This window comes from Fulmarus glacialis, unplaced genomic scaffold (assembly GCF_000690835.1).
Source record: "Fulmarus glacialis isolate BGI_N327 unplaced genomic scaffold, ASM69083v1 scaffold23808, whole genome shotgun sequence".
Lineage (NCBI taxonomy): Eukaryota > Metazoa > Chordata > Aves > Procellariiformes > Procellariidae > Fulmarus > Fulmarus glacialis.
The window spans coordinates 13,752-37,041 of NW_009227930.1; the positions used below are offsets into that span (position 1 = coordinate 13,752).

The 23,290-nt window shown below is 42.3% G+C and overlaps 1 protein-coding gene across 1 annotated transcript in view; it reads left to right on the plus strand.

Moving 5' to 3' along the window:
- LOC104080807 (prospero homeobox protein 1-like) overlaps positions 1-21,950 on the plus strand; it is a 29,395-nt gene extending 7,445 nt beyond the window's left edge. Inside the window, exon 3 of the mRNA XM_009583320.1 lies at positions 20,738-21,950. Coding sequence (XP_009581615.1) covers positions 20,738-20,923 — 186 coding nt within the window. The 3' untranslated portion in view covers positions 20,924-21,950. The remainder of the gene's footprint in view (positions 1-20,737) is intronic.
- Positions 21,951-23,290: the final 1,340 nt, after the last annotated feature.

Here is a 23,290-nt window from a genome sequence, read left to right on the forward strand (position 1 = left end):
AAGAGATGTTATAAATGGCGATGCTTTGCAGATTCTTTCACTCAGTCTTTCTTGTGTTATCTAGTATAATGAGAATTTCGTAGAGGTTTAAATCTTGGTTTTGCACTGAAGATGCAACAGTTATGAGATCATTAAACTGTATGGTGCAGTTTTTAATGTAGCCAGTGTAACTTTTCCTGATAAATGCCCGGCCCCTCCCCCACAAGCTGCAAAGCAAAAATGACAAGTACTGTAATGTTGAAATTGGATCCAAAAGGATTTAGCAAACTGAGCATTTACCATATTTAGCATCATCAAAGTTCCTTCCTCTCATACTTCAGCGATGCTTTGCTGATCTTATGATTAGTCTGATATGCTGTTTCTCTTAAATCACCTACACTACTATTCCTAAACCCGCCCCCTTTATCTCTTCTTGGGTGAAATTCGTGCGTATCCTTTACTACTCTTAAATTGACTATTAGGAAAAAATGATAAAGCTAAAATGTGCATTTGGTCCATATCAGGCTGTGCCATTGATTTGCTCAGGAATCTGCGACACTGTGTTCCTTTCCCTGCGCATTGCAACTGACAGCTTGTAGCAAAGTCAAATAAGATGTTTAACAAACCACATGTCCTATCGTTTTTAGCTTTGCCATTGTAGCCGTGTGGCTGTGAGCCAGAGACAGATACAACGCCTCCTCCAGTGCGATGCAACTTTGCCTGTGTTTTGTGTGCACACGTGTGTGTATGCGTGTAGCCAGTTCCACATTTCCCTCTCTCGCAGTAGGGTTAGCTGGCGAAACCTGTGCTGCACAGAGCAATTTGAAACTGAGTTTTGAAAGGGGGGAAATAAAAAAACCACTATTTTTTTTGTGGAAGGTGAAGATGCTTCTCTGCTCTGGGGCCGTTCTTCCAGGGAGGAAGAAGGTGGGTTGTCCTGGTGAGTGAAAGCTGCAAACGTCAGTGTCCCACCACAAATGCCGAAGTTGGTCAGAAAGAGAGGACAGCTTGCTGTGCCACTTGATATCTGTCTCATCTCTGGTGTTGCCATAGGCTTTTGAATGCCAGCTGCAATAATTAAAGTCAGGTATTGTTGCTATGCATTAAAAGAAAAAAAATTAAAATCCCAAATAATTTTATAACTCTTTCAAAATCCATCCTAACACAAATCGTCAGAGCTCACAGTTGTGACTGTGGCAGGATGATTTCAAACGAGGGGGACACCATGCTGTGAGTTAAAATAAAAATATGGCTGAAAACCATAAATAAGATTTTTTTTTCCTGATTTATGTACTTACAACAAGCAAAATAAATTAGCCTGAGGACAATACCTGGTTTTCAGCCTTGCTTTGGGTCCCACTCTTCCTCCGTCATCCTTGTTCCCTGGCATTTTTTTATAGTTACCATCGTTCTCCATGTGTTAACGTCTCTCTGCACAATGCCCGTTCCTTTTCCGTGTGGGCATTTAACGGCTCAGTCTTAGTTCTGAAGTCTCAGGGTCTCTCTGTGCTAGCGATTTCTCTCTACGCCCTCCTGCCTACTCCTTACACTCACCACGCTCCTCTGCGTAGCGAGCAAATGAGCACCAAAGCAAGCCCCCGCACACGCCATCTCTCTGAGCTCGGCCTGCCTGCTGCTTCACAGGAACTTGCCCGATTTTGCAGACGTAGTTATTGAGATTGATCACAATAGTGAAACGTCTGCCAAGCTGCGTTATTTGCACAAATACACTGTATGCAGTTTTGGTACAGTGGGGCTTGACGCGATGATTGCCTCTTTTCATAGCGCTAGTTACGGCACGTGTCGTCGTTTCGAAGGGGGAGGAAATAATTTTTAAGAAGTTTGCTCTGCTTTTGGCAATGGAAAACCATACTAGTGAGAAAAAAATAATTAAGACCAGTTGTACGCAAGTCTTAGCAGAATGTTTAACTTAAGGCATTCTGAGTTAGTCCCATAAAAATCAGTGAGATTATGTAAAACAATTCAAATAACACCACCTATAAAATCTAAGTAATAACCCAGTCACGTAAGCGGCCTACGAACCCTTGAGAGGAACGCTGGCTGCCAAAATTTTCAGAAGTGATGATGGTTTTAGGCCAATTCCATTTTGGGATGCTCAACTGGAGATCTGTTAATGAGAGCCACTTTGTCAGGAGGTCCTCGATAGTCCATTCCCTGAAAATGAAGTGTGCCCAGTGCTGCATCCGAAAATTAAGCCATCCTAAATTATGAAAATTCTGGCCACTCATGTGCTTATTTTAGGAACCTGTATTCTTCTCCAGTTTCATCTGTGGGATTCATCTTGGATTGATTTGGTGTTCATCAAAAGGAGAATTAAAACCTTCGAACCTGATTCTTATTTAAACTAAGGCCACTTACGAGTGGTTTTGCGATACACAGGCACTGTAAAGTACAATTTATGACCACCGTAATGCTCCTTTACACAACCGGAGCAGTGCAAAGTGGCCTCAAGAGAAGTGAAAATCAAGTCCGTAACTTGCTAACTTCCATCTCAGAGATTGCTCTTTCCATACAAACTGCTCTGCCCTGGCAGTCTCTGTACTTCTGGTGGTACCAGCAGTGGGCACAGCCTAACGGGACAGTTGTTTGTTTCAGTATTAAACGCCACGCATTTTTTCCCTCAGCTGTATACTTCCTCCTTCAAGGGCTTTATTGTTGTAGCGTTTTAGCATCGTTCTCAGCATTCTTAAAGACAAAGTCGGAAGGCCGCTGTCTGGTGATCTGCAGCAAGGAGCGTAAAGCTGCTTTGGCAGTTTGAAAATAGCAAACGTAACTGTCCTGATTCCTCTGAAGAAACATAGGTGTCTAGATGGAACTTCTTTTTCACTTAAAAATCTTGGTTTCAGGAAATTTAATTGATGCCCTCGGGCCTTTTCCTTTTTTTTTTTTTTTTTTTTTTAAAAAAAATTTAAAGAGGCTTTCTTGTGAAAGAGCAGAGCTTTACTTCAAACTGCACGGGAAATGAACCTGGTTTTTAATCAAGTAACAAAATCCACGGCTTGCAATAGAAGGTCCGTGCATTGCATGTATCAGTTAATGCTTATTAATCAGTTTTTGCAGTGAGTTGAACTGCAGATTCTAGTTGGAAGCTATTAGGGAGAGAATCGCGAGAGGAATACTGTTGCAGGACTACACTCGGTTTTTCTGTTTGTGTCCTTTGGATTCAAGGTGTTTGTATAATGAAGTTGGCACGTTGATATATGATCTATTTTTTAATGTCATTACAATTTTAGTTCCCTCTGCCTTTTTGTCATTGGGTTACATTTAAGCACAGCAAGATCAACTTTAAACTTCCTTACTCAACAGCTTTATTAGTTATAATGTACCGTGACCTTTCTCAACATTCTTAAAGAAAAAGATACAGTGTAATGTCACTTTACTTTGCTTATTGTTCTTTGTTGTGGTGAACAAAGCATTTTCTACAGTGGCTATAGCACATAATTATACAGCTTTCAATAGCGGTGTCTTGGCACATATCAAAGTTCAGAAGAGGCTTTAGAAAAAAAAAGATGTTTTGTGGCAGCCTAGGGAGGGTCTCATCTTTCCTTCAGAAAATAGTTCAAGGCTCTTCTGTCAAGCTTCCCTACTTAGAGCTTTTTCTCCTCCTGCTTCATAAAGTTTAAAGGGGATTCAGTGGAGTTCTATGATCTATTTCCTTTGAAAGATTGTTCCTTTGCACAGAGAAGTCCTTTGACTTCAAGAGTTCACAGATTCATGTCTTTAGGTATCATATGTCTGACCTTATCAGTTACTCTATTTAATGTAGGAGAAAAAGTCTCAACTCTTTGTGTTTGTCTGTTTTGCCTCTGTGAAATGATTTGGTGAAAAAACCATCCTTTTTAACACACCACTGAGAGGCCGTTTCTGACTGTAACCTACCCTGTGGCTCTTCTAAAAAAAAAAAAAAAAAAAAATTGTCCTTGTGTTTTGTGTATGGATGATTTCACAGTGAGAATAGAATTATACAAGGACAGACACACATAAAAAAATCTTTTGCTCTTTTTTCCTAAATGATCTATTGGCTATTTTGGTGGCTGCTACTCTGGTTCCCCAACAGGCACAACCATTTAACAAACACAGAGATAGCGGCTGGAGTGCTGGGCCAGCAGTAGGTTTTCCCTTGCTTCGACCTACCCCAAAGGCCTTCATAATTAATTGTCCTTCAGAGATGAGGAAAGTTCAGAGACAGTGTGTGTAGCGATGTCTATTGTCTGACATTCAGTTCTCCTTCCCTCAGCTCTTTTTCTTCATTCCACAAAGGGTTATCAATAGGAGCAGGGAGCAAGCTCTCTTCTAACAGCTGCTGGTGGTGGCTGTAGCTTTCTGTGGAAGGTATCATTGTGTTCAGCCATCTATGGATTAAATGGCTGGAAAAGTTCTAACAACCCTTTCAAACGGGCGTGTTTATTTCATCTAGATTACACAGACCTATTTAGCTAATTAAAAACTTTCTCAGAACCCCTTCTCTCCTATTCAAGGGAAGAAAAAAAATTAAAACGCTGCTGTAATTATGAAGACTGGCTGCAATGAAACTTTGGTAAATAAATGAAAAATTTGATCTGTCAGCTTTGATCAGAACACACCCAAATAAGCACAGGCTTGTTTGTTGAGTTGTTCTGTGGTTTTGTTTTGTGGTTTGTTTTTTTTTCTTAGAGGGAAGAAAGGTGCACAGTAGAAAAAGCATAAAAGAAAACATTGGTATGAGCTGTAACAGAAACAAACACTCACCCAATTTAAAAAACTGCCACAGTTCATACTGTCTCTGCTCATAACATCGAAGTGCAAAGATGCCGGAATTTGCTAAACAGATTATTAATGTTGTTGTGCCTTCTGCGATTAATTTAGAATCCTCTGTGGCGTAATTATTAAACTTCATATACAACTTAACAAAATTATATACATGCTTCCTTGTTTTCCCTGATGATATGCTAAACAAAGATACGGTGCGGTTAGTAGATAGGCAAGAAGTACAGTCAAATTAGAGCTGTTTATTAACAATCGTTATGTTACTGCTCCAATTAATTGGGCGAAGCCAAAAAGGACAAATACAATCATTCTTCCACTGAACAGTTTAACTAGCAAATTAGGGAGGTTTTAATAATTTTTTTTCATCTTAAAAAAAATAAAAAATAACTCCACTCCGGACCTTCACCTGCATTCTTCATAAATACATCATTTTGCAATGAAAAGGAATAATCATATAAAGCATTTTCTGGGCTCTATCTCACTTCCTTACTGTTAAGAAGGACCGCACAACAATCAAGATGAATTATTGTACTGATTAAGTTATTATGCCTGGCATTTTGAAACAGGTTTTCTGTATTTAAGAAGAAATTGCATACAAAGTAGATGCAGCTAATACAGTAATGCAAAAAAAGATCATAAAAAATTAAAGTTATTCTTATGAATCTTTCATTAGAAGCAATGAAAAGGGACACTGGTGAAGCCAAGTGCTTTGTTCTTCTGAGCTCCTCTTGTAGGGCCAGATCCTGCAAACAATTACGTACTTGAGCGTTCCTTCTGCGAGAGTCCTGTTGGCGCCTTCAGCGTATCTCCTGCTCTTTCACAGTTTGCCCACTTAGGCCTGTGGATTACTACTAGCGTTGTTCTAGTTTATCAAACAGATGTTCCCTTTAAAAATTGACAAAAGTCCTGTAAAAAAAAATACCACAAAATCACACAGCTGTACGGAGACGAACACTTGCTTTTATGCAGGAAGAGCTGTTGTGAAATGATTTAAGGCTACTCAGAGCTTTTCAGATTACTCCCCACCGCAAATAACATGTTAAGTACTAAATTGCCCTAAGCGGTGTTTTATTACTGATCAATAAAATAGTCATCTTGTCTTTTAGCGTGGAAAAATATTTTAGTGGGATTTTTCCTGGTTTAGTTCATGGATAGCAGTAAACCAGAAAGCACAACCCCCCAAAAAAAAGCAAAACCCGTCCTCGTTTGTTTCTAATTTTGCTTTGGGGGAATCCTAGGATTGTTCCAGCTGAATGGTGCAGGGTTTCTGTGCCTGTGCGCGTGTGTGCATGTAGGGGTGGTGTGCTGTGTTTTGTTTTGGGGTTTTTGGTTTTGGGGTTTTTTTCTTTTACCGTTATTTACCGGTACTCATCCTTATTGCCCCATCCTCTTCTCAAACAAAACAACCCCTTCCAAAAACAAAACAACAAAAAAAAGAAACCAACAAAAACAAAACAAAACTTGGCAAACTCTTCCGACTCCTATTGCCATTTCATTTTGCATTCAACAAGGGGTAGTGGGAATTGAAACATCAACTGGAGATCGAGAAAAGCACCAATTTATAGTGCGTTAGCCTTGCACAATTCAAGATTTCTTTTGCTAGCTGCACACATTATACCCAACATCTCGCCACTCTCTTGTGGCAGTTGTGAGGAATGGCTATTCCTTCCCGTGTGTGTACTACAGGCCTCTAAAGACTCTTATTTATTCTCTCCCATGTCACCTTGTGTACAGTCTGGTCTGTGACACTGATGGTGATTATGTCATTATTTTGCTCTGGGGGCTTTGGCACATCTGCAGAGCTGATGCACATCTTCTTTGTTACGCTGGCATACGTCCCATATCGCAAATGCTTCATTAGCCTTACTGCCTGCCTCCTTGCCAGACAAGAATACCCAAATCCAAGCTTCTTTTTGCTCTGGTCTTTTGTGTCTGTGATGAGCCTTTATTCATCTTCCTAGTTCTTCCCTGTTTTCTATTTTTCTATGTAAAATGGATTTCCAGATGTCCGTTGTTCTCCAAAAATCCATCGTAGATGAGGAGTGAGAAGCAAGGTGAATTTTAACCCATGTTGCCCCTCACTCGTGTAAAGTCTTATCCCTCACAAGCTGAAATGCTTTTTCATTCATCCTGCGTATTGAAAGAGTTCGTTAGGCTAGGCAGTTCAATTTTAAAACTTGGTGTTTGAAAAAAAACAGAGGAAAAAAAAGAAAAGGAAAAAAACCAGTGATTTCTCTTACCATTTAATAAATCCTAGTTGTGGTAGTGGGTAACATGCAAGTTGCACACGTTTCTTCCAGGCTTTCTTAATTTCTTTTAGACGACATAGCTAAATTTCTCACTCAGAACTTCTGGAGAAGCAGCACTGTCCAGTGAAGGAGGAGGGTGTTCACGAGACCTGATATATATTTCTTATATCCTGTTTTAATGTGTCACATTAAAAGGACATAAAACATTTTGTAATGTGAAAATTGAGGAAAATGTTTGATCTTCTAAACTTTATCTAAGCTGTTTTAGATAAATGTTGTACCAGAGAGATGTGAAATAATGGGTTAGCTTACTAGCTTTATAAGATTTTTCCCTTTGCATCCCACCCACCCCATGCTTTTTCTCCGTGACACTGAACTAAATTCTGGGCTGGATTCTCAGTTTCTGGTGTAAATCAGCTCCAGCAATCATTGGAGCTAATTAATCTGCACCAGCTGAAGAGCTGTCTTTTGTTGTGTTACTATACAGTCAAGTGTGTGAATATATGTTAAATGTTAATTGGAAAAAAGTTTCATTTGTTTATTTTAAAACTAAAAATTAAATGCAGACCTGGATTTGGAGTCACAGAGCCATCATGTTTATGGATGTGGGGTAGAGGGGGGCGTGGTTTTTATTTTTGTAAGGTGTGCTTGCCAAAAGAGGAGGTCCCAGCCGACACCGTCTTACAGTGCGGGGTCAGGGCTGTGTGACTGACTTTAACAGAAGCCTTACAGATAGGATTGCCCGTCCTATAGGACTTTGAATAGGTCACCTTCACGCAGAACACTGTTTGCTTGATATCTTCAACGTGTTTTAAAATGGACAAGAGTCAGAGTCTCATAATGTGAATTAGCAAACTGTCATAACCTTTGGAAACCGTGGGAAAGGTATAGCAGCATCATGACCCATGCTGGTTTCTGGCCCAGCTTTCTGGGGTCCTGCCCTTTCTCGAAGCAGGTATCCCTGGGCTGAGAGAGCAGTGGCAGCGCAGATTTGCTTGTGGAGAGGCCTTCCGACACTGGCATGGAGCGCTGTTTTCAAAGATACTTAAATCTGTAAAGACAAAATACTGAGGCTGTGAGGAAGTAACAGCAGAATGTTTCAGGGGTCCGTGAGGACTGTGTCCTTCACCTGCATGAGAGAGAGAGAACCTGGGAGGTGAAGTAGCCACAGTTCAGTGTCCTACTGAAGTGACAATAATAACACAAGAAGTGAAGTTAAGAAATACTGTTCGGTTCAAGAGGGAGGGAGTCTTCAGCATACTGGATCACTTTCTGTAGTTATGCAGAGCCCATCACCTGCAGTACTAGAGTATTGCTGGATTTCATAGTGCAGGGAAATGCGAATGTGGGTGGGCGAGAGAGAGAGGGATGGCCAGAAGGGCCGGCCGAAGGTAATCAACGTATTGGAGATGATTTCTCCCTGTAGATCTGGAAGGGGCAAGGTTCATCTTTCTTATCTGCAGAGGGGGAAGGTACGCAGCCGAGCTCTGCCTCATTTTGTGTGCCACTGGAGGGACTCATGAACTGCCCTGTGTGGGGGGGTGGTTTCAAGGCTCTGGTGGAAATGTGCCGTCAGAAGAAGCCGCGTCCAGGTGGTGGTCCAGAGCGCTCAAAGACGTGGGCTTGAACTTGTTTCTGTAGTTAATGGAAAGGCTTTGTAAAGAGCAGCAGACCAGGGTGGCATGATCTCTGTTGCTAAGCAGAAAGGCTGCTGCATTGATTGGGATTTAGGGGAGAACGGTGGTGTAGACACATAAATGCATTTAAAGCAGTAGTCTACAACTTCAGAAAGTTTTAGAGAAGAGAGGGGAAATCAACGTTGCAAATAAAAGCCCTTTAACTGCCGAGTATCAATGTTCAGGGGGAAGCCAAAGTGGCTTATCTCATGTAATTGTGGAGAGGGCTGGCTCCATCAGACGAGGCCCAGCCTCGAGGTTATCTAATCCAGCGCCGTCTGGAGTCACACCATTTCCTTCCGCAAGGGATAAAGAGGAGTCAAACGAGAGGGCGCTCAGTCCATTCGGATGTAAGACTTCGTCTTCTGACCTCACAGACTTGCAAGACTCACTGATCCCCAGCAGGTCCTGCACTGAAGCATGTAACAGGGTGTTTGCAGCCCACTTTGGCTGGCCTCATGGCTCAGAGTGGAGAAGATGGAGCAGTTTATCCCATCACGATGGGCTCTGGCTGCCCAGAAAAGCATGGTTACACTGGGAGGAGGTTTGTCAGAGTTAACTGGGGAGAGCCTGGGCTGGTGCAGCCAGCTTCATTCACAACACCTGTCACCCATAACCACAATTTCCTTCCCCTGCCCCTACCTTCAGCCATGGGAAGGAGGAAAGGAGGTACCCTGCTGCCAGAGGGCATGCTTACCACCTTCATGCCACCCCCAAAAGGACCCCTGCTGACTGTTTCCCTGCCAGACTGATTAAACACCACCTGCTTCCCACCCCTCTCCCCTACCTCCCTCCTCACTCCCCCCACCCCAACACACGCAAAGCGAGGAGGGAGAGGGCACAGTTGGAGCTTTTCAGGGCCAGACACAGAAGACAAAGGTGACTGCAATGCAGAGGGGTGAGAGGAGTGAGCAAGAGCAAGCAACACCAATTACAGATGTTTACTAACTGCTACAACATTTTTATATGTATGAGATGTACTCTAGGTGGATAAGCCTTTAATTGTCACTTCTACTACAGTGTTAATGGTTCATCTACAGGGCCAAATTCTGCTGAACATAAAAAAATCCCCACACATTACAAGTTCTGTGATCCACTTTTCCTTTGTATCCATGGTCTAACCAGCAGTTTCTGCCTGCCCAGCTCTTTTACGCATGGAAATACACCATGAGAGTAGAGGACATACTGCTGGTGAGAGACATACCTGCTCATCACAGTCCAGGCTGTGCCTCCTGGTCCTTCTGAGTAAAACAGCACATTGCCATCTGGCTGATGTGTCCAGGAGAGTATGCAATAACCTCTCTGCTGTTCCCACAGCACAGCCAGAATTGGGTGGTCATCCCTGTACTCACTTTTCTGGACAGGTTTTTTGTGGGCGCCTGTATGTGGTACCTGCCAGAATTTGGCAGCAGGATACGTAATATGCCACTTGGCATTGTACGCAGCCTCTTGTAGCGGATTGCATTTCACCACAATGGGACTGAGTTAAAGTTAGACTATTCTTGTATGCGTGAGTTTTATTTCTCCTTCAGTTTTTGAATGAGGCAGCTTCTGGGATGTGACAGGAACCCCTCCTGTGATTCTTTCTTACATTTCCCAACACATATTAAACCCCCAACTATCATAAGCCATAGGAGCCTTAGTGATTTTTCCATTCTGCGGCAGTGCTATTGGCAATGCAGTAAGTTAAGGGCAATCAGAGTTTCCATTAGGAGGCTCTACATCTCATGCAGTTCTAATTCATCAGTAAGGCAGAAAAGGAAATTTGATAATCATCTCCTCAGTAAAATGCTATTGATGATTTTTGAGGATGGGGAAAGAGGAGAACTGAATTTCAAGGTGCAAAAAGTCTAAATAAATTGAAAATGGAAAGTCGTTTTGTTTTAGCCCACTCTACTTTCAAGTCTTACCAAGTTTTATGCTTAAAACTAGCACGTTAAGGCCGTTGTGTTTGCATGAGAGAGTAGCTGTGTTTCCATGATGGATAGGATCATCCCCTGATCCATGGGCAGTCCCGGGACAGAGATCCTCCGGGGGTGCTGACGTGTGTGGGATGCCTCTTGCGTACTGCGAAATGGGAAGATGGGTCCAAACCGGGAGGACCCTGGGAGGCAGAAGGGGGGTTTCAGCCTGAGCGAGCTGTGGAAGCGCTGTTGTGTGCGTCCAGCCAGGGCACGCAGCACCAACAGCGCTTGGCGCTCCAACCCCGCAGGGAGCCTGCAGAGTACTTCCCAATCTTTATTTGTGGAAAAGCTTAATTGAAATGCAAGTGATTAAATCTAATGTATCATGCAGTATCCATTTTCACTGCACTACCACTTTCACTTCCCCGATATTATCACACATCTCAGCAGCCCCACTGTCAGGTTTTTTCCTTGTAAGAGCCATGCCCATTCTCTCTCCCCTTTGTGAGCTTGGCAGAGGAGATAACAGTAAGCCAGCGGTAGATTACTAGTGCCCCAAACTCTACTCAAGGGATAAGGGATCTCAGCTTCATTTAAAACAAACACTTTTAAAATACAGTCTTAAATCATTGAGGCGCATGTGTTTTCCAGCTTTTTACAAAGAGTAAAAAAGCTACAGTATAACGGTAAATGCAGTAGGAAACCTGTGTTGTTTTCCTAATTTTTCTCTTTTGAGCCGGACTCGGGCTAATGCTTTTCCCTTCCCAAACGCCAGGCTCAGCGCTGTGTTGTTAGTGCAGTCCCAAAAGCGTGAGCTTCTCTTTGCGTGCCACAGTGGGAGAGCAGACCGACCTGAACAGCCACCCAATTTCTTGTCCATCTTTTTCTCTTTCCAAAAAATCTGTTTCTTAACAGATTTGTACAGCAGGAGTCGTGAGAGGAGACTTGAAGGCAATAAATGCAGAGCGTGGTGGCACCGGAGAGCTGCTGCTGCTGTAGCCAGGGGGATTGGGACACATGTAGCGGTGGAGAAGTTGACGCCCTGCTTTCTAGAAAGGTGGTGGTTGGGATAAAGTGTGTTTACTGGAGTGTCCGATAGATGAGGTATTTTTCATTTGTGTTTTTAAAATAAAAGCATCCTTTCCAACTATTTCCCTCTCCTCATAAGTGATAATGGAAGAGGCATTAGCCTTTCCATCGCCTGAGCCAACCTGTTTTTTTTCTAAGAGGTGTCCAGGATGTTCAGCCAATTGAGTGATCTAATTAGCTGAAAATTGTTAATTTCCTTTACCTTATAAAGCACCTAACACAGAAACTGTTAAATAATGTTAAGTGTCAGACTTAAACTGAGAACATTGGGCCATATGCTGCCGTGGCTTTCGCGCCAAAAAGTGTAGCAACTTTCTCCAAAACCTGCCTCCAATTTCTGTGTAGAAGCCAAAGCCTCCTGCTTGATATGCTGCCACACCAACTCGCAGCGCTAAGATGGTCCCACGCAGCAGCTCGCTGCGCTCGGGGAAAAGAGTATGTGCGTGAGGGGAGGTGACAGTCTGGATAAACGTGGCAGGAGCCAGGACACCAGCGAGGTATTGCAGACGCTGCCCTTGTGAGCGCAGGAAAACCAACGGTAGGGCAATGCTGCTCGGGGCAGCGTTATCCTGTAAAAGGGTGGCAGATCTGTGCCTGCAGCTGAAAATTGTACAAGTCCCTAATCTGCGGCGGGCCCGGTGAATAGGTGGGCAGCCTTCTAGCTCTTCGTTAAAGCAGGGGGGTCCCTGGCTCCATGGGATGCACGCGAGGAAGGGGCTGGTCCCAGCGTCACCAGCCTCCCCACAAGCCCACGGAGAAGTGGCCTCAGAAGTAGCGTGATGCCTCGCTGCGTTACTGCTGGCTTGACCCCAGCATTGCTCAGATGCAGTGTCTTATGGGTAGGGAGGGACCGGGAAGGGCTTGTCCTCGGTAGGTTTCCTACATGACAAGCTACGGATATGGGAATAGACGTTTCAAGGTGCCAGCTTGCCCCAAAAGCCCACAGGCTTGAATCTGCCTCATGTGAGGAAGGGGCTCAGGGCTATGTGTGGATAATGCATGTGGAGTTTGGAGACGCAACCTTTCTTCAAGAAGGTTGCGTCATACCCCCAAAGCTCACCTTATTCTGACTTTGGGGGCGGGGGGTGCCTGTGCTCATCTGGTTCGTGCTTTATATGAGGTTTTCTGAGCAGAAATATTTCCCCTGAATCTCTTCTGCTGTTGCTGTACCTGTGCTAGTGCGGACCGCTGTGCATACACATTAAAGCTGTCTGACCTGGAGCTACCCATGGTGAGACTGCTCCCCTGATAGTGGACTCACTCGTCGTCCTGGAGAGGTTCTCCATCACTTGCCTAATAGATGCTGTTTGCGCCTTATCCTTGGGTTAAGAGGCTCCCTACAGAGTCCCTCTCTATAGCCACTGTCTAGATCATCCAACTAGAACAGTGATCTGGGCTTCCCCCTCTCACCCCCTCCAACCTGTTTACTTCCCATTACCACGACCTTGCGCTCTGCAACGTGAGCAGCCTTCACCAGCTGAAGACCTCTGATCCTAAGTCCACTAGAGATTTTGGCTTTCCTATTTGGCAAGGCGACTTGTTGCCCACCAGGTCAACATGAATAAAGATTTTTTAAATCCATAAAGTCCTGCAATTGCAAAAAAAAAAAAAAAAGCCACCTCCAGATAATTTAACCTCTCCTGGCAGCCTGACATCTTGAGCTTTCTGTGCTGCACTTTTTTATTTCTGCTTATAATTAGGATCAAAAAAATCCAAACACACACTCACCAAGAATTCTACTTTATATAAAATTTGAAAGTAAAATCAATCCTGGCCCAATCTTATCATTTTTAAAGTATGTTTATCCAGCTTTGTAGTAGGAACAAGCAGACTGTTTGAAGGCCACATAGTTTTCAAACCTTGGTTGCAACACGTTACCCCATTTTGAAACCGTCTTTATCTAGCCGAGAAAACTAAAATCTGTTTGACAAAGTAGCACTCCAGCCAGTTTATCTTGCAATATGGCTTTAGCTCACAGAGCCTATTGATTTCCTTAAATTAATGTTTACAGAATGCTACTGAATTTCACTCAACGGGACATTGTTCTTTTGAAGCTTTGTAAAATACGATACAGAGTGTTATTGCCATTTGTTCCTTTGCTAAGACTGATGAAACATTTATTTTTTTAAAGTGCAACCTTGAACTATAGCTGTTTCCTACAAGTGTGTTTACTCTTGGAACATTAGTAATACAACACACTATCAGACTCCAGCACAATACCACAGGCAAAGTCTGTAGGTACACTCTGGCCAGCCTAATCGTATAAATGGAGCTGAAGTTTAATGCAGATTAGACATCGTATGAGAAAAGGTTTCAAGCTTAGCCCAGCTGTCCCTGTCTGAAGGATCTTCAGATTTGTGTGCTACAGCCAAGCAGTTGTCTGACACTGTTACAATATTAGAACGGTTGCATTGGTCTTGGTACTGCTAAACATGGGACCCCGTACTGAAAATTAACGCCTGGTCCTTTCCCTCTGCCCTCCCCAGACAAGGTGAATAGCTTTATGGTTGCCTTGCGCGTGGTTTGGAGGCTTTCGATCCGATCTCTGAGGAGTGCTTAAAAATCTGCTCCAAGACGCACTTGCATTACTTCTAATGTCCACCCAAATTTTGGGAGTTTACTAAAATGAGGTCGCTTTTACTTTTGCTGAAATTTTACAAGAAATCACAGCCACTAATGACTTGACATTTTTGCTGCTGCTTTCTGCTGCTTTACTACCATTAGACACATCAGTCCAATAAATCTTCACTGTTTGTTTATGAGAACTGACATGCCAGCCTGAACTGGGCACCCTTACGTAAGGTGGTGTGTACCTTATCCCACAGGCATCAGCATGAAGAGTGAGGAAAAAGTGTTCCTGAGACAAATGTGTGCCCCCAGCCCAGCACAACCAGAGGTGGACTGTCCACAGGGGACGTAAACTCTCTGTTGAAACCAATGGAGTGGTGAAAATTTACATCGCTGAGGAGCTGCCCCTTGGTAGCCTTCCACATGTGCTCAAGGAGAGGGACTTAAACTCCACATTTATTGCGTGCAATATTAATGCATGAGCTGGCAAAAGAGAAAAATATGAAGTCATTTGGGCACCTAAGATGCAGGCTTCTTGCTTTATAAGACTGTGTCTGGGAGCAGATGACTTTTCTTTCTGTCATGGAGGTTCCACGTAACCAAGTCCCAGCCCCCCGCAGGGGGGAAAGGAAAACCAACTCTCTGACTTCTTGCCTTTTTATCTAGTAATCTCTGTGTGGCCTTCCTAAAGCATCTGAGTTTATCCATTTAAGTCCACTCTGTCTGCAGTACAAGTCCCCAGCTTGTGCGACTGCTGTCAGGAGATATGTCTCTCCTTGATCAATATTTACTTAACAAACAGCAGGGATAGGAGAGTTTGTTTAGAGGAATCATGTGTGCACAAGGGTGAATGAATGCTCGGTAAAGTACTTCACCTGTTTGTCTCCTTTCCTAGGGTATCTTTTCTGCTTCAGGCCTCATGCTGGGCTTTTCTGCCATTGCCCCTGTGAACATGCTCACAGCCACGCTGCTTTAGGACAGTTTAGCAATCGGCTGCAGAAAATGAACTTCTGAGTACATATTTTATTCCCTGTCCTAGGAAAGTTGGAGGGAGAAGTTTAGGAACTTCGTAAAATTACTTTTATGGTTAAAAAATACTTGATGCTCAAGTGAAAATAAACTAAACTTCCCAGACTCTTGCACTTACGGAAGAAAAGATTTCAAAGATGTTTTAAGTATTTTGTTGGCATAAAATATTTCACTGCCAAAAACCCAAAGTGTTCTAAAGAAAAAAATTTACACGCAGGTAAAATTGCAAGGAAGGAAGTATGTTTAGTGTCTTTAAAGAATAACTTCAGAAAGGGCTGCTATTCATTTATCCAACTAAAACAGTTGTTTCTGATGCCTGAAGTCATTGCATGCAATTAGCTTTGAGGCATCTGAGTCTAGTTGGGGGGGGGTATTTTATTTTGTGAATCAGAGTTGTAAAAGCCATCTGAAATATTCATGCAGAATTGTCTGAGAAGCAGTTTCTGTTTTATTTACTGCACAGTAGAACAGCCACAGTGGATTAGCTCTACAATACCCGTAACAAAAGCACAACAGCTGATGCATGTGATGTTAGGAGGTGACAAAACAGTTAAAGTATGCTGCTGGCTACAGGCAAGCAGTCAGCAGATGCAGACAAAAGGGTTTGTGACAAGAATAACTCTCTCTCCAAGGCGAGCAGTCAAGAGTATCCAAAATACCAATACCCTTTTCTCCTTGACATTGTCTTCTTACAGTCAGCATTTTATTGCCCTTTTATAGTAAAAAAACAAAACACAATTCTCTGGAATATCGGTTTTAACTTGACTTTCACAATTCTGTGATCTTTACATCTGTATTGCTTTTTCTATCATCTAGATTTACCACTTGAGCAAGAATTTTTGAAAGTTTAAAAGATTAACTGTAAAGAAGCCCACCCTTAATAGGATTAACGACATGAAATACACATATAAATCTTTGAGCGGACCGGTGACTTGTTTTGTCATTTGGTTTTGTGTTTTTCCCCTTTTCTATTAAGAGAGAATTAAGCATCTTATTTTGCTGATGAAGAAATAAGGCTTGGGTAGAAATTAAAGGTTTGTTTGACAATGGGAGAGATTTAGGTGCTGGAAAGGGACTGTGAATGAGCTGATGTTTATTTCAGAAGTGTGAAAAATCAGCTTATATATCTCCAGAAAAAAAGAGAGAGGGAGGCTGTCTTCTTTCTAACCTTTGTAATTCCCCTTCTAGTCTCTGTGACATTCATTCAGCTGCCAAGCATGTTTGGCAAGGCTTGAGCCAGTGAGCGCACTTCCAGTGACCGCTAACCTTGGTATGTCCTGACACTTATGATGAGTATCTGCAGGACACAGAAGGCAGGCAGGCTGCTATGTCAGGCTTTTATTATGTACTGCAGAGGCTGGGGACAGTCAGTTTAATAAAACAAATCATCCTTGAAGGTAAAGCAACTGGGAAGAGGAGGAGGAGGAGGGCTCAGGGAGGGGAGGAGATGAGGGGAATGGGAGGGAAGGGAGAAAAAGTCTTTGCTGCACAACCCCAAAAATAAATGAATTAACTAATAAAAGATACAAGATACAATACAACCCAATAATGAGAAAAACAGTGAAGGGCCACTGATCGGCCACCAACTTGAGACACAGGGCTACTTCTAGTGTGCCCTCCTTCCCAGCGGTGATTTTTAAAGTCCATGCATGCCATCAGAAAGGGAAGCCTGATCCTCTTTGTTGGCTTAAAATCAGTGTTGCTTCACTGATTTTCCTCGAGCAATGCTGACTTAGACTTGCTGAGGATCTGCCCTCACCTTCTGAATCACCACTGTCTTTTTGGTAATGTTTTCCTTGAAAAGAAATTCAACAAGTATTTTTAAACCGTATCGCTTTCTGCAACTGCATATGCTTCTGTGTGAAAGAAGTGTGAGTTAGGTCTGACTTGGCTCCAACTTTTGAGCCATTGGAACTATACTTTTACTCACATAGAAATAGTTTGTGCTGAGTATTTTTAACAAAGCACTCCCCCACAGTGCTAATCCAAATGGTTCTGCATGGTAGTTGCACATGCAAACCCAGGAGTGAAATAGCTCAGGTTTGTTGTTCAAGCCAAGGAAAATGCCAGTAGTTAAAACAGCATAAATAGACAAGAGCAGATGAGAGCTTTAATTCCCTCCCAGTTTTCGTAGATGAAGGGGATGTGCTAACGTGGCTAAGGCTTGAGAAGGGGCACTGTGGTGGTTGTTGGACTGCGTTAGGAGGTATGGGACTGATGCGTACCAGGTGTAAATCAGCATAACCGCACTGAGGCTGGTAGAGCTCTGCTGATTTACACTAGCCCAAAGTTTGGCCTGTGACTTTTTCCTTGGCAGCAAAGCTAAGTTACATTGACAAAGCATGCGGCAAAGTGTGATTTCTTTCTAAATCAGTCTGATGTGGACGCTTCAGCCTGAAACCCACCTAGCCTTCCCCTGAGCAGACCTCATTGTCTTTCCTCCTGGTGAATGTACAGTGTGATTCTTTGATTGACTGCTGCCACCTGATGCTAAGAAAATGCCCTGGGTTCATACTAGGGATTGTTGGTTCTATTAAAAGCAATGTAGATGGAGTTTATTTGTCACTGAAGCATTTTCTGCAGATGTTCCTACTTCAGAGATGTTCAGTCAGTTAGGTGTAAAGATGTGCTGAATAGGTCGCCATCGCTTAGGGTCAGGGAAATGCTACCCCCAGACACATGATTAACATGGCTGACTGATTATTGTCCAGTGAAAAATCTAAGTGCCCATCCATTTAAATATTTTTTTTCAGGCTCTGGACTTCACTGGTATTTTCTTTATTAAAAAAAAAACAACAACAACACTTTGCGGTTACTCTTTCTAGAAAGGAAAAATGTTGGCCGACATACTATCCTGTGGGGATTAATCACAGTGCTATTCACATTACAACATGCAAAGTAACGTGTGTAATCCAGTCTGACATGAAAAATTGCTAATAACATCCCAAAAGGAAAGAGCTATGAATGGCTTTAATGCCTGTGGAGTAGGGGAGATCTTTGGGAACTCGGCATTATGAGGTCTTTTCAAAGCCCCCACAGGGCTTCGTTCGCTATTATGTTTGTGGGCTGCTCTCTGCAGCCTGTTGTACCGGGTTCAAAGGGGCCCGGCACTGCAGATGTGACTCAGGTACAATGAAGTTGCACCTTAAAAGCTAACTCCTAGCCTAAAAGAAAAGCCTGTGTGTCTTTACGGGCATGGGAGGCCTGGAAGCTAGTGGCTCAGGGGTTTCACACTGCCTACTCCATGGAAAAGCAGCATCCCCTACCTGGAAAACTTTCATATGCACAGGTAGAAATTGAATGGCAGAGGCTCAGCTTAAAACTCAGGTTGTCACTTCCATGCTTAAAGTTGTCATGAGTGTAACCATGTAGGGAGAGGTGGGACTTTTTGCATTTGGACTTTATGCTTCTCATGGAGGTGCTTGTAATCGCCTCCCTCCCATGTCCAGTGACTTGGAAAGGAAGAAAGGCATCTAATGTTAGTCCTCTGGAGTGGACACCAAAATTGAACGGTGTGAGCTCTTTTTCCCAAGCACAAAGGCAAAAAACAACAGGTTTTGCCCCCGTGAGCTAACATTAGTGTGTACAGCAAAAATTTGGTTATCTACTACATTTCTTGCTTTCTAGTATCATGTAGTCAACAACTTCTTCCCGTTGGTTAGCGCCCAGCAATACCAAGCGTGATGAACAGCACATGAGCAGTTGTTTGAACTGCATGAAATGAAGTGTATCATTTTTTATAGCAATGCAAGAATGAGACAAGCATGGTATCTTCTGTAGACGTATTACCAAGTGCCCAAACAGCAGAGTGGTTCTGTGAAGTTTTCAGTTATTTCTTTGAGCTGGAATAAGTGAAACATAATAGTTATTTTCTTCCCTCATAATTATTGCTGGAATAGTACATCTGTAAAAATGCTTCTTTCTGTGCGGTCCATTGAATGAAAAATTTCCACAGAAGGCAGCCTGTCTTTGGGAGCAGAGAAAAATGTGTGGGGGCTGGATTTCACTCTCGGAGGTAGACAGAGGACTTCTGCAGGCTGCGGGGCTTCTGGAAGCGGAGTTTGTCAGCTAGGTGTCAGGGAGAGCTGATCTCATGCTTATCTGATGGCAAAACGTGGCTAGCAAACTGCTAGTGTTTCCCCAACGGTGATAGGTGAGTGAGGCTCCAGAGCTCTATCGTATCAGGTTAAACATGCACATTTCCAGACAAATTTTCTGAAAGTGGCTTCTAAAGGGAGAAGAACAAAAGCCTGAAGTAGAGGATAACGTGCTGGCCCTGATCTGGCAATGTGACATGGATTCAGTAAATGAGTGAGATCTGCCCAGGTGTCTGTTGGCCACAGGAATGGTTGAAGCAGCCTCTACTGCAGGTCGGAGAACTCCTTTTGCCAGAGTGGGCAAAGAATAGCAGTGAGGGAATACTTGCTATTATAAGCATGCTGGCTACTGGCCGGCCGTGTATTAGCAGTTCTGGAGCTCTGAAGCCATATTTCCGTAATAAAAATGGAAAATAATACCTTTATGGAGATGACCTCAACCTTACAACTGACCTATGGTTCATTATAGTGATTGCTTTTGAATCATTTAAGGGAGAGGTTAAAAAGGTGGTGCTGTTGCCTGAGACAACTATTTAGGATGAATTACCAAAGTTTGGAGGTAACTGTGTTTTTTAACATTCACCCGTTGTTCAGGGGTTTCCGAGAGTGGCATGCCCCCGCTAGCTGGCCGTTTGGCTCACCCATAAAGTGACAGTGACATTTAGAAAACCCAGATAAGTTTGATGCATCCCAGCTCAGTAGCCACTGGGAGCACAACGAGCCCATTGAAGAGGTTGGGGTTTTATTTGTAGGCTTCTGAAAAAGAAGGGAAGACCATAATCTCTCTCAAGAAAGCCGTCTTATGGGGGTCTCATGCACAGCAGCCACAGAAGCAAATCATTAGCTGAAGGCTTGCTTGCTTGCTTGTTTTCAAACTACGAACAACATTCAGAGATACCCTATTTCTTTGACAGCTTTCAGCACTGGTTGCGACCAAAGTTAAGCGCAGAGGTACAGAGGGTTTTCTATGCATGCGTAACTTTCATATTAGTTCCCACACGGAGAGGAGAACATAGCCGTAAATGCACGGGTAAAATATCAAGCAGAGATTTCTCTCCTTAAAGACAATTGTGTTTGTTTCCCCTCCTGCTAATTATATCCTATAAATCCCCAACTCTCCAAACTCAGACAGTAACATTTTGTTACCTACATTCTGTCAGTAGACTTTACAAAGATCTCTAACACATGTTATAAAAGTTATTGCTATAGTACTATATATAACAGCTTTGCATAAGAGAATAGAAGGCTGCCACATTTAGAAAATGCAGGTGCTATGTAAGCCCCTTTCTGAAAGAAAGAACTTAGCTCAGTTTCCTTTGAAGAACCAGAGACTTGAAATTGAAAACTGTATTAATGCCATTGTCTCCTTGTATCAGCAGGTTCCAGAGAGATTCCTGGAAGTGGCTCAGATCACGTTACGGGAGTTTTTCAATGCCATTATCGCAGGCAAAGATGTTGATCCTTCCTGGAAGAAGGCCATATACAAGGTCATCTGTAAGCTGGACAGTGAGGTCCCCGAGATTTTCAAATCCCCAAACTGCCTACAAGAGCTTCTTCATGAGTAGAGAGTTCAGCAGCTATTTATGAATGTATGAAAGTAGCAGTCCCCTTCTGATGCCCAAGTCATGTGTGTCTCTATTTTAATTTCATATATATGTGTATCGCATACATATATATGTATATGAAATTAGACTGTGATCCCTCCTGGATTTAAGTTTTCGTTCAGTTCCAAGGGGATGGTTATTTTACTTCAGCCTTTGGTTTACTTTTGCCCGAGACCCTTAACATTTGGAGAATCAACGGGGTTAATTTTCAGGGAGAAGAGTTTGGAAGCGTGTAAAAGCCTGTCTTAGCAAGTTAGGGCATTATGTTTAAAAATGCTTCGTCAGATTTATTGCTTGCTGCAAAGTGGCATTTTGTCTTAGTGAGACTAATGTCATGGCACAATACTACAGACAATGAAGTTTATATTATGTTTATACTGCTAAAGGTCTGAACTCTGTGGAGTCACTTCATAAGCTTCGAGCTTTTTTTTTTTGTTTTATATACTTTTTAACCAATAACTAGATTTTGTTTCATACTTCAGAAAACTACAACATCTATTTTAGGTACTCACTCCAAGAAGTGATACCCAAAAAAGCAAACCCTATTCTTCATGCTTTCCTTACAGAAACAATAAGTACCCTGCACCAGTAATCAACGTGCCAGGTTGTTGTTTCTCTAAATTGCAGCAAGGGACGTTTGCACAAATCAAATACCGTTCTTGCAGGGTGAGGCCAGTAATTCATGCACAATATTGTATCAACCACACTAACTTTGGAATATGGTCAGCTTATTAAAGCGGAAGCATTTCACTCTCCATAGAGTAAAAATGAAACCTTCAGCATCCTATGTTGCCATGTCTCGGTCTTACTTTAAGTGGCATTAGTCCCTAAATTTATTCTTTTCTTAGTCCATTCTGTCCCCAAAAATCCCCTTTCCAGTATACAAAGTTTTCTGCCTGTATTCGACATCTGTCCTGAAAAGCACTTTTTGAATGATCTTAGATATAGTGGAAGAAAGCGTCTTCACCTCACAGTGCTGAGGCAAAGGAAAAAAAACCAAACTTGTTTGTAGCTGTAAAATATAATTAGTCTTTTCCTAATCAGAAGAATAAAAATTACATTTTCATAAAAATTGCGGTGTCCTCTTGGCTATGCAGGATTCAGATAGCCAAACTGGATTTTTAAAATTACAGTAAATGCAGCTTTAAAAAAAAAAAAATTATTTGAGCAATGTGCTGCACTTGTCTTCTGAAGCTGGAGCTAGTCTTGACCAAAATCTGAGCTACAGTGTCAAGTCCATGATGATCTGGGTTCGCCTGAATGCTATACCACGATATGTCAGCAGACGGAAAGAAAGCTAGCTGCTAGTTCTCATGCTTTCTTCAGTGGCTCTCCTTTTCTCACGTTTTCAGAAAGGTATCGTCTCCAGAAGTTTGGGGGAAGGTTGAATATGCTATGGCACGCTGTATTTGTCATTTTCTCTGTCGTCTTTTGTACGGATGCAGTAAGAATTTATTGTTATCGTCAATAGTATTTTCCCCTACATAATTCAATCTGAATCTAGAGGAAGTTCCTAATTAGCTGCGAATTATATTTAGACTATCGAGGATATTGGTATCTTATTTCTTTATTTTAAAATTACATTTTGACTTTGGAGAGTGAAAGTTTACCCATGTGACTAAAGAGCTGACCTGATCATTGCAATTTCACTTCATTTACAAATACTGCTGATAGACAGAAATGTATGAAAGCAATTATTGTTAGCAGAAAGCCTTAAAAACCTGCTGACTTCAAATTAAACAGCACAATCCTACGATTCCCTGTCATTCTTTTCAAGCACTGGCAGTATCTGTGGAGTATAGGCAATGCAGACAATAGCATGGGATGAAGTGCCAACATTTTCACTATGCATTAAAAGCAAAACAAATCTTCGTGATCTTAGACTCTCTGAGAGTACCTAATACTGTACGTATCCTTTCAGTAGACAGGATGTGTATTTTTCTTTCTTTTCTTACGTTTTCTTTTGTTTTCTTTTTTCTTTGTTTGTTTGGGTTTTTTTGTTTTGTTTTGTTTTTTGTGTGTGTGCATGATTTGGTAAACATTACACTTCATAAAGATGTAATTCCAATGAATTCTGAGTAAGAAAGGATGAAAATTGTGTTCATGCACTTTTTTGATTTATGGGAAGAAGTGGCATAAAATGCTCAAGTTTTAATACAGTAAGTTCATCATTGGCATACCATCAGATACAAAGTATAACACTGCATTGTCACCTTGGACATAGAAAGCAAAGCCATACTTTAGTCATACTATGTGGACATACTACTAGCTACCATCTCAATCTGTGATTTTACCGTTACTTTTATTATGTTTATTATTATTATTATT